Source organism: Camelus bactrianus, chromosome 11 (genome assembly GCF_048773025.1).
Source record: "Camelus bactrianus isolate YW-2024 breed Bactrian camel chromosome 11, ASM4877302v1, whole genome shotgun sequence".
Taxonomy (NCBI): Eukaryota; Metazoa; Chordata; class Mammalia; order Artiodactyla; family Camelidae; genus Camelus; species Camelus bactrianus.
Window position 1 is genome coordinate 44965859 of NC_133549.1, and position 16276 is coordinate 44982134.

Sequence of the window (16276 nt, forward strand, 5' to 3'; positions counted from 1 at the left end):
CCCCGGCGGGCCCCGGCGGCAGCCCTAAAGGGCCCGGCGCGGCCCTGCGCTTCTGGGTGCCCGAGAGCCCCGATACCACCTACTGCGAAGAGGGCCCGAGGTGCGGGCAGAGGTCGGAAGAGAGCGCTGGAGAAATTATAATGCTCATCATCATTCCTTTGGCCAATTCGCTCATGCTGCTCACCTGCCGAGAACCTTCAACGGCTCCCCGATGCCCGACGAGGAAAGTTCCGATCCCTCAGTTTGGCGTTTAAAATTCTTCTAGGCATGGATTCAATCGGCCTCATCTCACATTGCAACAGCCCCATACATCCGAGGGGCTGCCAGTGGGATTATCAGTCCCCTCATAAGTGCTTTCTCCGTTTCCGCAGCCCCTAAAGCACTTTATCTGTGAAATTCTGCTGTCCTTTAAATGCCTCCTCAAAACCTATTCCTTCTTCTGAAAACCTAATTAATCTCTTTCTCCTTATTTTCTTTACTGTAGAAATTCCCAGAAGCTTTGAGTGAAGGGAGTTAAGATTACCTTTAGTAACCTAGCTCGTCAAATCTGTAGTGGATGTATTTTACTATCTGTGGTCATAAATCACGAAACTACAAAACTGAAAACACTCCGAAGTCAATTAAGGTGATGGAAGACCTGAAATGTGATTAGCAGAAAGAAATGCGATCAATTGTACTTTAACCTGTTTTGTAGACTATCACAAAAGTAGATGATCAGTCCCGTTCAGTGATCCTCATGTCTGAGAATGTAAATCAACCCCTTTAAGTATTAAAAAAAAAATAAATCATGGAACCCAAACCTTTTCACTCAGAATCCTCTGTCCCAGAAGATGCATGATAAAGATCTACTATTAAGTGATGAATATGTTGCAATGAATCTGAGTTTTACTTATTGCAATGACATCTTCATACATGATCCACAGCTACAAATATGTATGTGAACCCTGTGACACAATGCTTATGCTCAGGAGAGCAAAGCTGCAGGAACCAATGTCAAGGCAAGGAAAACTCAGCAGCAGAAGTTGGCAGGGCCCAGTTTAGCCCAACATTGTCCCAGGAGAGGCTGCCTTAGCCTATATTAGTTCCTTAGGGAGGTGAGCTAAAAGCCCCATGCCATTTATAAGGGAATTTAAATAGTACCTATCTCCTCAGGTTCCAATTCATGTGCACTAAGCAACTTTATGACAATAATTTGGCTTCCCAATAACTTAAATGTCCAGGGCCTATTTAAGAACCCTTTCAGAAAAATGGGTCACAGACTGTAATCATCACTTTAACAAGTAGGTGTCTCTAATGGATTCTACTTTGAAGATGTTATTCACTGGGAGATAATTGTTCAGAAATCATTCTCACTATTTTCTGGATTTGCCTCATAACATGATGAAAGGATTTTAGTGTTCATTCATGTGTGTGTGTGTGAGAGAGAGAGAGAGAGAATATATATATATATAATTTGCCCGATATGTCTTAGATTATAAAATCCCTATAATGCAAAATTCAGGTTTATTACATTTCTTCATTAATTACCTAATTAATTAGGGCAAACTAGACACAATTAGATATTTACTTCCTAAATGAAATAAAGTCTGCTCTCTATAGAGTTTATATCCTAATGGGGAGATAAATACAATAAATGAACAGCAACAAGAACAACAAAGTCACATGGCAACAAATGCTGTGAAGAAAAATAAACATAAAAAGAGAATAGAAAGTGACAGTCAGTGGACATAGTTTTATAAGGTGAGGTATGCAAAGTCCTGAAGGAGGTTAGGGAGCATGCAGATATCTGTGTTACAGAAAGGCCCTAAGGAGAAGGCATGTTTGGAATGAACATGGAGGACAGTGTATGCCTGGAATGAAGAGGAGATAGGAAAGATATTGTAAGTCTTGGAAGCAGTGATCAGCAAAGGTATGAGAGGATGGAAGTAAAAAAGGCAGAACTTCTACTTAATGAGCAGAGTAAGGAAACTGCAAAAACCTCAGTGTGCCTGCAGCATAAGGCAGAAGACGGGTTTGGCAAGAGATGAGAGTGGGACCAGAGTCCCCGCAGAATTTTTGTAACTGACTGAACTTTAGGCAGTAAAAAACCATTGACTTTAAATTGTTTACTTAAACAATTCATCCATTATTTTAATGAATGCCAACAAAAAGTAAAACATTCAAATAGTAGAAAACTGTATACAATGATTAGCAAATCTCCCTTCCTCTCTTGATTTCAGTTTTCTCTAGAGGCAACATTATCACTGTTTCCTTTTGTACCCTTCTAGGGATATCCGGATATTTATAACAATGCATGTACTTAATCTTCTTGCCCCCATTTCATCACAAATGGTAACACATTACACTCAGTGTTGTGTACCTAGCTTTTGTCATAGGATATATTCTGGTGAACATTCCACAACAGAACATCTAGAATTCCTTTCAAAGGCTACATCATATTCCAGTAGATGCAAAGGACTGGAAGGAAGCCAGAAGCCCTAGGCTCTGGTTCTTGGTTCTTGATTTATTGCTTCTTAGTGGAGTGGCCTTAAGGCAGGTCATTTCCCTCCTCATCTATAAAGTGAGCTGGGTGATGACTGAGATTGCTTCTGACTTTAACATTTTAGGTTCTTTGCTCTTGCCATACACATTCTGCAAAGAATTCTGTAGGGAAAGAGGCCCAACACTCCCCATAAAGCTCTGATCATTATCCAGTTTTAAAGGTTTTAAATTTAAAGCATATCAAGGTGGCCTGAGATTAAGATAGTGGAGTAGAAGGACAGTGAGCTCACCTCCCCCAACGTACACATCAAAAATACATCTACATGTGGAGCAATTCTCACTGAAAACCAACTGGAGACTGGAAGAAAGTCTCTTCTACAGCAAAGGCTGTAAAGAAAGATTCATATGGAGTCAAGTAGGAGGAGAAGCAATCAGTTCAGGAGCTATGCTCCTAGGAGGGGACACAGAAGAGGAGGGAGATTAGATGGGCTCAGAGATCCTGCCTGGGGACTGAATGGTCTGAACCACATATTGGTCCCCCGGTCCTGGGTTCTTATACCAGGAAAGTGAGTCTCCTTAGCTGGTTTGAAAACCAGTGGGACTAACAGGAGTGCTGTAAGAAACCTAGACTCTGCTCGTGAAAAGTACACACAGCTTGCTTAGTCCTGGAAAAGGCAGAGAAACAGATTGTAACTGCCCAGGACTCTGGCCAGTTTCCCATGGCCACCTTAGCATGGGCCCCAGCCCATGCCAAGAACCTGTTCCGGCACCTCTACCCCAAGTGCAGCTCCCCACTAGGGCAAAGGCTGCTCTGCCAAGGAGAGTGGGATGTTATGGGGACAGAGCCAGCTCGGACCTGGCACTGCATCTGAATGGGGCAAGTGTGGCCATTAATGGTGCTTGCAGAAGTGGCAGATTAGGAGCTGTCTTGAGCTCTGACGGGCATGCTGGGACTGACCCCAGCACATGTCCAAGCCTGCACTGGGTGCCTGCTCTAGCCCCCCTCCTCCAGTGCTGCTCCCCTCTAGGGTGAAGAGGCTGGTGCTGGGAGTTGGGAGAGTGTACACTTAGAGGGAACACAGCCAGCTCTGACCCAACCTTCAAGGCTTCTGCTTCACCACGTTGGGACGTGTTATTGCTCCATAGGGCTTTGACAGCTACTGAGGATAGGAGAAGCCCTGGCTCACACATGGCTCTAGCTCTAGCCCCTCCATCTCCATCCCACCTCCCACCAAATGATAGCTGCCAGCACACTCTGAGGAAAGATATGACCCATGCTTGCTTCAGATCCATCTCTCCCACCAAATCCACTGGGCATAGGTACACTGCAGAGGGACGCTCCCACACAAGGTTACCATTTCAAGACTATAATAGGTAACTATTTCACCTAATTTCATAGACACAGAGAAAGTTAAGCAAAATGAGAAGACAGAGGAACTTGTTCCAAACAAAAGAATAAGAAAAAACCTGAAAGACAACTAATGAAACAGAGATAAATAATTTACCAGATAAAGAGTTCAAAGCATTAGTAATAAAAATGCTAACTGAACTAGCGAAAAGAACAGATGGACATGGTGAGAATTTTAACAAGGAACTAGAAATTTAAAAAAGAACCAATCAGAACTGAAGACTACAATAACTGAAATGAAAAAGCACACTAGAAAGAATTTGGAGACTAGGTGAAACAGAAGAATACACAAGTGATCTGAAAGATAAAGTAATGGAAATCACCCAATCAGAACAGCAAAAAGAAAAACAAATTTTAAAAAATGAGAGCACTTTAAGGGACCTCTAAGACAACATCAAACCTTGTCCTAATAATGTAGGAAAGAGAAAATAGTGGAAAAAAACCAGAGGGAATAAGTGAAATATAAATAATAAAATGGTAGACCTAAGTCCAAACATAAATAATTACATTTAAGTGTAAATGGTCTAAATTAAAAAAAAGAAAATTGTCAGAAGGTATTAAAAAAGGAAAACATAACTATATGCTATCCACAAAAAACTCACTTCGAATACAAATATAACATCAAAAATAACAAGATGGAAATATATATACCAGGTAAACACTAATCCAAAGAAAGCTGAAGTGGCTATATAAACATCAGACAAAACAGACTTCAGAGCAAAGAAAACCGCTAAGAATGAAAAGGAACATTGCACAATGAAAAAAGGGTTAATTCACCAGGAAGACATAAATCCTAAATCTGTGTGCATCTAACAACAGAGTTTCAAAATACATGGAGCAGAAACTGAAAGAACTGAAAGAAAAAACAGACAAACTCATAATTACAGTTGGCAGCTTCAGTACTCCTCTCTCAGTAATTGACAGAACAAGTATGCAGAAAAACAGCAAGGATCCATACAAGTTAAACACCACGTTGACCATCTGGATCAAAAGATATTCTCATCAGTAGAGGAACAGTTTAATATAAACTATAACAAATAATATCCACAGCCAGGACTCTCATGTATTATACAACTCCAGGGGTCCTTTCACATAAATTATGAGTTGTGTGGCTGCTTAATTGCATGTAGTGGTCCTATCCACACTTTAGAATAATATGGATCCTTTCAGAAGAATGAATTCATTCACTTGGAGTATTTTCACAATTTTTGAAGGAGAAAAACAACATACAGAAAAGCATACCTAATGTGGTCCCATTTTTATAAAACAAACAGGAACATATGCATATATGTATGTGTCCATGAGAATGCTGGCAAGTGGAAGGATCCATGGTTGGTAAGGGGGTGAGTGGAGTGAATAATGTGGGTGGAAGAGGGGAGAATAGTGGGACAGGGATCTAAGCAAAAAAGGAAAAGAAAAAGAAAATTTGCATTTAAAAATATGATCATTTTTATGCACAAACAATAAGTGTCTCTAAAAATAATTTTAAAGTATTCCTAAACATAAAAAAGGAAAAATACAACTTTATTCAGTTAATTTAAACATTTCAAGGATTTAGATTTATTTGCTAATACTTTAAATAAAATATGAACTCTTTACCATGACCTATATGGTCCTAATCTCTCCAACCTGTGTGCTGCTTCTTTTCCCACCCGCCTCCCCATCTAAGACTCTTTCTGGACTAGAGGCCTTTGTAATTGCAGTCTCCTTTGCCTGAGATGCTTTTGCCACAGATTTTTGCATGACTGGCTTCCTCTCAACTGTAGAAGCCACAGATACCTACCCAGTAGCCATCCTCCCCTAATTCATCATCAACAGAACACTGATTTTATTGGGACAGCAGTATGTCCACTTAAAATACTTGACATCGAGCCTCTCTTGTGGCCAGGAGTGATACAATTCTGGCCAATGGAATGTAAGTAGAAGTTACTGGGCACAGCCTCATGGGAAGCTTTTTAAAAGAGCTAAATCAGCTGCATCCTCTACCTCCTCCTTCCCTTTCTGCATTTTCTTGCCACAAAAATGGCTGTGAGGCTAGAGCCTCTGTGGTTCCCAGATGAGCAGTTTCAGTAGCACCTGGGAACTTGTTATAACTACAAATTATCAGGCCCCACCCCAGATCCCACTGAATCAGAAACTGAGGGTAGGGCCCAGCAATCTGTGTTTCAACACACTCTTCAGGTGATTCTTATGTATGCGTTTGAGAACCGCTGAGCAAGAGGACAGAAGTCTCCTTAGAGATGGTGAAGAAGATGGATGAAGACTAGTACACTTACAACATCGCAGACTGTACCAGGGTTGGACTGCCTCCTCTGGACTTGACAGTTATGTAATCCCTATTTGGTTATCTACTGTGATTAGGTTTCTGTTACATGTAACTGAATGCAATTCTAAATTTTATTTATTATTGTATTGTTTTATTATTTTTTGGCAGGGGGAGGTAATTAGGTTTTATTATTTATTTTTAGAGGAGGTACTGGGGATTGAACTCAGGACCTTGTGCATGTTAAGCTTGTGCTCTACCACTTGAGCTATACCCTCCCCCTCTGACAAATCATCTTTTAAATCTCAGCTCAAACATTCTCTGTAGAGAGCCCTTCCCTGACTACTCTGCTTATACCCTCCAGCCCCACTAAGTCTTTCTCCATCACACCAACCTATTTCTTTCCTATATAGCACTCATCACACCCCAAAATAATCTTACTTACTATTTATGTGCTTATGATCTGTTTCCCCTGTAAGGATGAAAGCTTTACAAGGGGAGGACCTTTGTCTTTTCACTGCTGTCCTCCAGCACATACTGAAGTGTCTGGTACATAATGGGTGCTCTGTAATTATTTCTGGGATGATTTAAAGAATTTTAAAATTATATATTACATTTAATATCATGTATTTTTTAAATAGTCAAATAAAAATGGTTCATTACAATTACACAATTTTAACGAAAAATACTTAGTTTTGAAACACATGTGCATATAAAATGCATATAATACACACTTGCCTATGAACACGTTCCACCTTAATCTTAAGTGGCCTATCAATTCTAAAACCATTAACGGCTAACAAAATAGCTATGTAAACACTCTATGTGCCACAGAAATGAACTGTGTGAATTCAGCACTTCTTTGGCAAACTTGCCTTTCTATAGATGTCATTTTGTGCTACTCCAGTCAATGTGGGAGACTTGTTAATAACATTTCATATAGTATTTAAACACAAACATCTAAATAAAAACAAAAATTCTGATCAGTTTTTTGTTGCATGCCAGAAGACACACACAATTAGTTTTTAACCTTGGACAAAAAGCATTCTCTTCACCCATATTGTAGCTCTTTTTACTCTTCTAGTAATCTCGAGTTTGGTCCAAGACTAACATCACTCCAAATAAATGAGGTCTTCTCTGGGACCAGCCTGTGCTGGTGTACTGAGCGAGGTGATGCAGATTGAGGGTTCCCTAAGGATGAATTTGGGGTCTCTGTTCTCTGTTTGTGGGAGTGACTCAAGAAGCCCCCGTGTTCCTGCAATGAGAGAAATGCATTTTGTTTCTTACTTTTACCTCATATAAAACTGCTCTCATCAACCTTTAGAAATCTGTATCTTTTGATTTTTAAAAAAAGTTGTCATGTAACATTTAAGTAAACTGTATAAATGCCTTCCTCAATGAAGCACAGAGTAATCGAATACAAGAAAATAGTACAGTGTTTCCTACTTAGATCCCTGTTACTGTTTCTTGAGGGGCTCCTAGGACCTCGGTGGGTCTCCCCGGGGCCACCATTGGGAAAGAAAAGCAGCAGAAAAGTGCCAGTGACACAACAGGGGCTGCTCGCTAAGATAAAGAGGGGCTCTGAAATCTGGTAAGACCATTTTCTCCCTTTCTCACAGAATCAGGAAAGCATTCAGGTAGAGTTTCCTGGGAGTCCCTTCCAAATATTTGGAGCTGAAAGGACTTCAGGTCAGTAGCATCTCAAGAGAAAAGTTTTGAGAAGCCCCCAGAAGCTGACCCCACTCCTCACCCCAACATGGCAGATTTTCCTCTTATTCTTAATCAGTGAAATATTCTTTTTGTCTTATGAGAGGCAATGACCTTAGGTTTCTATCTGAATGACTTCAACCTGGAACTGCATCAGAACCAGCATTAAATGTACAAGCTTCACTCTAGTAATGACAACATTCTATAAAGCAGGGTTCTTACTCTTAATAGGCCAAGAGAATTACCTGGGGAGCTTGTTGAAAATAATGTGGGTTCTGGAGTTGCACTGCCAGAGGTCCTGATTCAGTAGGTCCTGGCTGGGATGTGGAATCTGCATTTTCAGTAAGGCTTTCCAGGTGATTTTGATGGAGGTGGTGTGGGCCCACAATTAACACTGGCTTTAGCAAAAGAGGCCAGGATTGCCTCTTTCCCAGAATAAGACCTACTATAGACAGTGACCCAAGGCGCCAGACTTCCTGAAAGGTCCTCCTTGAAGCAGTCTCAGGTGAGGAGGTCATTTATACTTGTCCTCAAAGACTCAGGGAGTGAGTCTCCATTGTGTTCAACTCTATAAGTGAACCAAAAATTGAGCTCACACTTGTCTGGACTTGAGGATAAACAGAAAAATCCCAAGTAACAGAAAAGTTTTGGCTTCCGGTTGGGGCCCATGCACAAGCTCTTCCTTTCCCCTTCTTCCTTTTCAATCATGTCGAGCTAATGAAGCCAAATAAACCCACACAGATAGGATGTTGTTTGGGTATGGGTGAATGTACACAGCTAGAGCAAATTCTGTCTGCGGAAATTCGGAGGAGTGAATTCCAGTTTGATACACAGCATCAATAACTGACTGTACATCAGTGTATGGCATCTGGAGAGGAAATCCCACCACCTGGACCAAAGACAGAATAACACGTGAACCCACGTTACAGTCATGTAGGTGATAGGGAAGTACAGTTCCCCATGAATTACATACATTACTCACGTATGCAAAGAGATTACAGAAGCCTCAAAGAAATAGTAGCCATAAAATAATGATAATTGTTATCATTTCGTGGGTGTTCACTATGTTCTACAGTACAGGAACAGTGCGAAATGCTTCATATATACGTTTACACTTCAAACAACCCTAGGAGGTCGGTTTTGTTATAATCCCCACTTTACAGAGAGAGGAGCAGAGCAGAGCCAGGTCTGTCTGACACCAGAGCCTGAGCACTTAACATTCCACATCCTTGCACTCTTCCTGGAATAGCAAACTGCCAACAAGGAAAGTTCCTGGTCCTATAAATGAGGGATTTAAGTGGGCATTTTGGAAGAATTTATTTAACATTGGTTCAGTTTATTAAGTGACAACTATGTGACAAAATTAAAGGATATGGAAGACCGCCCCATGTAAAATTTTCTATTGAAAAAATATACAAATGACAATCATAATCCTCTTTCAAGCCTTAGGTTGTTGACTTCAAGAGGCTTTTCCTGATCTTCCCACGCGTCGCATGGTACGCTGTCCTTCTCTAGCTTACTTAATGAAATATATTGCAATTACATGTTTTCTGGTCTGTCTCTGTAATTAGCCCATCGTCTCTGTGAATGCTCAAGGTTGTATCTGTCTTGTTTACTGTTATAACCCCAGTGTCTAGCACAATGTCTGCCACATAGAACACAAATAATAGTTAACATTTACTAAACACTTGTTTGGTGCTGGGTGCTATGGTGTAAGCATTAGCTCACTTAATCCTCACTACAACCACAAAACAGGTAACTATTTTTATTTCTGTTTATCTTGTGCAAATGGGGTGAAAGTATAGAGAAAGCAGGTAACTCGGTCAAAGCTACTGAGTGGCTGAGCCAGCATCTGAACCCAAGTTGCGGGATTCAGTCCAGATTCATGGTTGTGTGTAAACAGCAAGTAATTTTTAAAAGGAACTCCAAATTTTAAAACTCGGCTTATATTTAACTATGCTTTCTTATCTTCTTACCCTCTAATTCTATTAAAAAGAAAGCAAAACAAAACAACTTCCTCCCTGCTCATAATAAATAGTATCTGCATATCCCTCCCTGGCAGCCGAAGTATCAACTACCAACAGATTCCTCCCTTTCTTCTCCCACAGGATTTCCCTAGGAGGCATCCTCTAGTTTATGGGATGGTAGGGGGAAGGAATCTTACTCTTGGGAGGCTGGGGCTTCCAAAAGCCCACTGGACCAATTCACTGGGAAGCGCTGATGAGAGGACTCCCAGAACTGAGGATACAGTAGGGGAAGAAAAGAAGAACTCTAACAACCCACCAAATGCCCACCATGTTTGATTAGGGACTTGCAGAGTTTGAGATGCCTTTTTATGATCCAGGATGATGTCAAATGTGTTGGTGAACATATAAGGGAGGAGGTCAGGAGAGAAGTTCAGGCTGGATGTATAAATTTGAGAGTAACTTGCATACAGAAAATATTAAAGCTTGCATACAGTCCTCTTGCCCAGAACCAAGGACAGGTAATCCATTCTATTATTACCATCTAGAGATCACTTTTTAGTTTCTTAGTTGCAGGTGGTTTCCTTTTCGGCATCTCTTTCCAAAGTTTGTGGTTTTTTACATCATAAAACATACAAGTGATTCCAAGAAAACGTCATGCAATATGGTCATGGTAATAGTTGTTCACTACATTTGAAATTTCTCAGTCTATAAGTAAATGCATTTTAATGTCATAGCATGTATCATCTACGATCAAGATAAAAGGCATTTCAGGAATATTTAAAATACTACCATCTGGCAATTAACAACATAGATGAAACAAGCATCACTAATGCATTAAGTCATATACAAACCCAATAAAATTTTAGTAGTCTTCCAAATTCACTCTCCTCTTCAGATGAAACTAAGCTTCCAGTGCCAAGTTCTAGCTTAGGAAGGATTTGTCGTAAAATGAAAGTACACTGTCTATTCCAACGTGTTGGCTGTTTAGGTCGCCATTCCATTATTTTACATTTCAGAGTCCGTTCAATTCTAAGGTAACAATGCAAAGATTATTTCATGATAAATTACAACTCATTTAACAAAGGGGAAGAAGTTTTGTCACTTTTACTCAAGTATGAGAATGACACTTTTTGATGTAGGAGAAAATCAACCCTCTGTGGCTGGGATACCTGCCATCATTCACATCAGTCAGGTCTGGAAGAAAGGAGACTCTTGCTTGGCTTAAGAAAGCAGGAAGCTTCCTAGGGTAGCCAGCAATTAGCTCTCAGAGGCACATCTTTTTTCCAGCTTCCTGTGTGTAGTCAGTTGTCTACTGGGAGTGATTTGACAATACCTATTGTCTGATTACTGGGTTGACATTCCTGTTCTCTAAGACCTTCCTTTGACATAAGACCTTGTGTTTCCAAGAAATGCTTTTATAAAAGTTCACATATCTGGTCTGGGCTAAAGTTAGCAGGAATGGGTTTATTAGATCAATTAATTCAGCAAGGAGAGTTGGGAGGAAATGAGGCACTGGACTGATCAGTATGATGCTCAGAAACATCTAGAATGAGTGTTCCTCAAGGGAGGGATCTTTGCCTGTATACCCCGCCTCTAAACAGTGCCTGGCGAGGAACTGTTCCAGGAAGGGGAGAAAGTGGAGCACCGCGGGTTAATGGTGCCCCTCAGGGCAACCTCTCCTCTGTGCAGAATCAGTGTGTGCTACAGAAGCAGCTGCTGGCACTCTCCCTTCGGCTAGGCCTATTGAGTAGTTAGGTGAGTTTGCAGAGTGTCTCAGCCATGGCTATATGCCAGAATCACCTGTGACTTTACCAAAATCTTCCACCTCGTGATAGTGATTTTTAGATAGTTCTAGAAGCCATTCTGATGAAAACCAGAAGCTGGGAACCATTTCCCTAGTGCATTTCTTCCCTTTTGTTCAGAACTGGGGAAGAAGGAGGGGAAATAGAGGTGGGGATTGTATGCTAGTGAGAGAAGGGAGTGGCAAAATGATTACTGTTAGATTCTCTTTTGATGAGTTGGTAGTGGCTTACAGGACAGCCTGCTGTGTCAGCATGAGTCACAGGAGGCCCTCAGATCTAGACGCTTCTGACACATCTGGAGTAGGAGTGAGGTCTGCCGCAAAGGTTGTGACCCTCTAGGCTTGACTGAACAGCCCCTCAGGGTTTGTGCGCACGTGTGTGTGTTCTGGGGGGCAGGTGGTGCCTAGGAAGGACAGTACTGATATTTTTACCACACAGCTTGGATGTTCTTACCACACCCCAAGTTGTGCGCCATTTGCCTTCATGTCCTTTCAAGAAGTGTTAGCTACTGCATCATTATAACTATAAGCTCAACAGGTGTCTGTGTTGAGAACTTCCCATTAGTGGCCCACAATGTTTTCCAGAGGCAATGACATTCAACTGGGCCTTTCTTTTCAAGGACTGTCCTGGATGGCAGAGGGGCTGATTTGGATGAATGTACCAAGAGACAGATGACTCAGTGGAAGTAACTGTTATAACCTCCATTTCATGCTTCTGTTGCTGAATCTAGCAGGTGCTTTGAGAGAATGGGCAAGAGGTCTGAAAGACGGCTGAGTGAGAGCTTAGGGAGAAAACGTGATAACCCTATCAATAAAGACCATACCTGTTCTTTAGGTCTTCTACCATGCTTCTGTTAGTATCAGAATAAATTATTTCTTCAGGCTGAAAAACAGACAACTAGAAGTTAGACAAGATTCTAGGGAGAACATCTCTACATCACAGTCACCCCGTAGAGTGTTAATCACAACGAGGGGGACCCCAAACCAGTCTCATGAGGCAAAAACACTCCATAGTAGAGGCACAAAGGTAACACAGATCACAGTGTTTCCTTCGACTATCTCACCAGGGCATGGGAGGAAGAATGGATTTACAAAAGATAGGTCTCCGGGGAAAGATATATATGCTGTCCCATCTGTTTATTCAAACAAGCATTTTTCAGACATGCTTACTGATTCTACCAGATAATCTCTGGGAGCTACACTGGTCTCTTTCACTTATTAACTGTGACCTTGGTGAACTGTGACCTTAGCCTCTCTGAGTCTCAGTTACCACATCTTTAAAAGAGGGACAATAATGGTACCTACTTCCCTGGGGTCACGTGAAGATTTTAAAATAAAGTAATACATGTAAAGCCCGGCACATATTGCTCAATAAAGATCAAACATTATTGTTATTATTATCCTTCTAACACGGTTTATCATCTTCCTGCTTTGATTATTTGTTTCTTTCAGCTGGCAGGAGCCAGGTGGCTGTGCTTGTGTGTATATGCACACATACATGTGCATGTGTGCACACAGAGTCCATTTCCATCTCCCCTGTCTCCAAGTCCTTGCTCCAAGCACCCCCCGCAACAGCAGAGGCAATGCTCTACCATATTACCTGGTGTTGCCCCGGGGCAGGAATTGCTGTGGGCGGGGAGGAGGAGAGGACTTTCCAAGCCACTCCCCACCCCAATCCTTCCTTCCCCTCCCTGCAGGGCTCATTAGACAAGAGTGAGGGGCTGGGTTTAGACAGTTCTTACTTTGGATGTTTCTGAGCTGCGAAGTAGAGGAGCTGTAGAAACAGGGAGAGATATTTCCCCCTCATGAGTGGAACAAGGGTTGTGTAAAAAGGCGGAAACATTTGCTAGGCCTCTAGGTCTTAAAGAATTTCAGGAGTGATTTGAGGAGGTTCAGTCTGTCCAGTGATATCTAAGCCAGTGTTTCCCAAAATGTGGCCCCCAGACCAGCCACCTCAGACCCACTGAATCAGAAACTCGAGGGTAAGGCCCAGCAGCCCGCTTTTCAACAAGCCCTCCAGAAGGTTCTGATGCCTGCCATGGCTGGAGAACCACTAGGTTAGAGAAAAGGCTGAGGCACAGCCAGTTTCCCCAAAACCAATCCCGGCAGGAGATGAAGGATACCAGAGAAAGGGAAGGATGGGCTCCAGCATCATCCCACAGGGGCCGCCAGCTATCCCAGACAGGAGGTAAACTGAACCCCCAATTGCTGTCGTCAAGCACTGTCTGCCCCACTATCCTGGCAACTCTTGTGGATTAGTTAGGTCACATTCAGGCCTGGGGAAAAAAGCCCTGTGTTATGTTGACTTGATAAGTTTATAGGGTGTTCGTCTACTTTTCTTTTCAGGCAAAAGCTCCTTTCAGGGAATTTATATCCTTTAAAATTTCAAGAGGATTTACCTGTTAACTGCATCCCTGAATACCCATATTCTCATCCTACACACTCAAATTTGTATTCTCAGTTGTGATATTAAAAAAAAAAAAGTGTTCACTGCAGACAGTGGTTTATTCTGGTATGTGTGCATCAAGGCAGAAGACCAAGGGCCATTAACCCACAGGAAAGAAATCAATAGAAACACAAGTCAAATGCAACTGGGAGTTTTATATTTATACATTCAACTTGATAAAAGGTTTAGTTTCCATCCTCAGTCATAGTGGTTTTCAAAAACACGATTTTGACCATGGCAGCCCTTGCCTTGGTGATGTTGGCTTCTGATCGCCCTGAGGATGAAGGTCCAAATCCTTACCAGGGCTCTGCTCACCCCGACGCTCATCACTGCTCAGTCCCTGGCAGCTCAGCTGTCTTCCCAGCAACTTGACAGACATCTCCTGCCACTGCAGGTCTTCATCCTGCTGCTCCCACTCTGTGCCGGGACCATTTCCTCCCTGATTTTCATCTAGATTAGCTCTTGCTCACCCTTCCTCACTCTGCGGGTCATCACTTCTTTTCCCAGGAAGCCCCTGCAACTCCCCTTCCCCTCAGGTCTCCTGCTGTGTGCTCCCCAAACCACATCCATTTCCTCTGTATCACTCTTACAGCAAGTGTGTGTTTCCTCCTGTTTCCTCCTCTAGAACACAAACTCCAAGAATACTGACACATGTCTTTTCCTTGGGGTACCTACACCTAACACAGTGCTGGTTCACTGCAGACACCCAATAAACACTACCTGAATTAATAACAGAATGATTAATAGTAAACAAAAAACCTCATCTCTAAATATATCCTCCTCACAACCCCCAGGAGGCAGCGATGTTTCAGTCACAAATTTGGGATGGTCTGTGGATGCTGTAAATGTGGTTTGCTCAAGGGAGATAAGCACATTTCCCCTTCTTTAAAATGACTTTACAACCATATCTATATGCTTGCATGCACATGGAGAATGTCTAGAAGGATGCACGAGAAACTACCGACAGTGTGTATTTCTTAGAGAGTGGGGAAAAAAACGTTGAAGAGGAGAGAAACTCTTTACTTAATACCCTGATACTATTTTTCCCCCTACAGCCACCATTCATTCTTTTTGATATTGTGAATTGTCCCAAATCTAAGATAAAGCACTGAGAATAATGTAATTAACATCGACCCAACATACATACCACTGAGCTATAGCTAATCTTTGCATTCTTTCATATTTGTTTTAGATTTTTTAAAAAGATGTAATAGGTTACAGATAGACTTGAAGTACTCTGTATACTGCTTCCTGACCTCATTCCTTTTTCCTCTCTCTCCAAAACGAACCTAAATTTGGTGTTTATCATTCTTATGCATGCTTTTATACTATCACTATATATCTGTATATATGGAAACAACATATAATTTTCAAACTTCATAAATGGTTTTGTACCATGTCATTCCACATCTTTATTTTGCTTAACATTCCATTTCTTACAGTCATTCACATGATACACATGGCTCTAGGTCAGTGGTTCTCAATCCCGGCTACACGTGGGAATCAACTGGGGAGCTGTAGGTAACACCAAATGTGCGGGTTCTTCCCACAGAGAATCTGATGTAATGGGTGTACAGTCCAGTTGAGAACTATGGTAAATTGGTTTCATACATTCTTTTTCACTGCTGTATAGATTTCATAGTATGAGTACTTCACAACTCATGTTTTTCTGTTTCAAGCAACTCAGGAATGACCGTTGTTGTACTTGTGTGTGAAAACTGTCTCCCTGTGCATGTTCCTTTAGGCTATACACTTAGAAGTTGAACTGGTGGGTCAAAGGTTAAGCATCATCAACTCTATTAACATCATCATATTGCTTTTCAAAGTATTTGTAGCAATTTACACTCCCACCATTTCTCTGCCTCTTTACCAACACTTGATATGATCACACTTCAAAATATTTTTTCCAATCTTTTACACGTGAAATAATGAGTGAGGCTGAACATTAAAGTTTCTGCTTCTATGAATCGCCCATTTTCCATCGTTCTTTATCTCATCCCCCACCCCTTTCTCCCTGTGGGTCATACTTCTGGTTTTTGGATTTTGTAATTGCTTGCACACTGCCATACCATGGCCCTCAATCCAGAAACAACTGTTGAAACGGAATTTGGGTCCCTTCCCAAAGCGATACTGAGTACATCATAGACACCCTGGCCAAGCCATCCGGTGACTAAGTTGGTTCCTGATCTCAGATCTATACTTT

General features: G+C 41.6%; 1 protein-coding gene across 1 annotated transcript in view; it reads right to left on the reverse strand.

Annotated features, from left to right (window-relative positions):
• Positions 1 to 5395: 5395 nt before the first annotated feature.
• CC2D2B (coiled-coil and C2 domain containing 2B) overlaps positions 5396 to 16276 on the reverse strand; it is a 79518-nt gene continuing 68637 nt past the window's right edge. Inside the window, exons 32-35 of the mRNA XM_074373114.1 lie at positions 12452 to 12510; positions 10678 to 10855; positions 8105 to 8748; positions 5396 to 7407 (exon numbers count right to left, since the gene is read on the reverse strand). Coding sequence (XP_074229215.1) covers positions 8560 to 8748; positions 10678 to 10855; positions 12452 to 12510 — 426 coding nt within the window. The 3' untranslated portion in view covers positions 5396 to 7407; positions 8105 to 8559. The remainder of the gene's footprint in view (positions 7408 to 8104; positions 8749 to 10677; positions 10856 to 12451; positions 12511 to 16276) is intronic.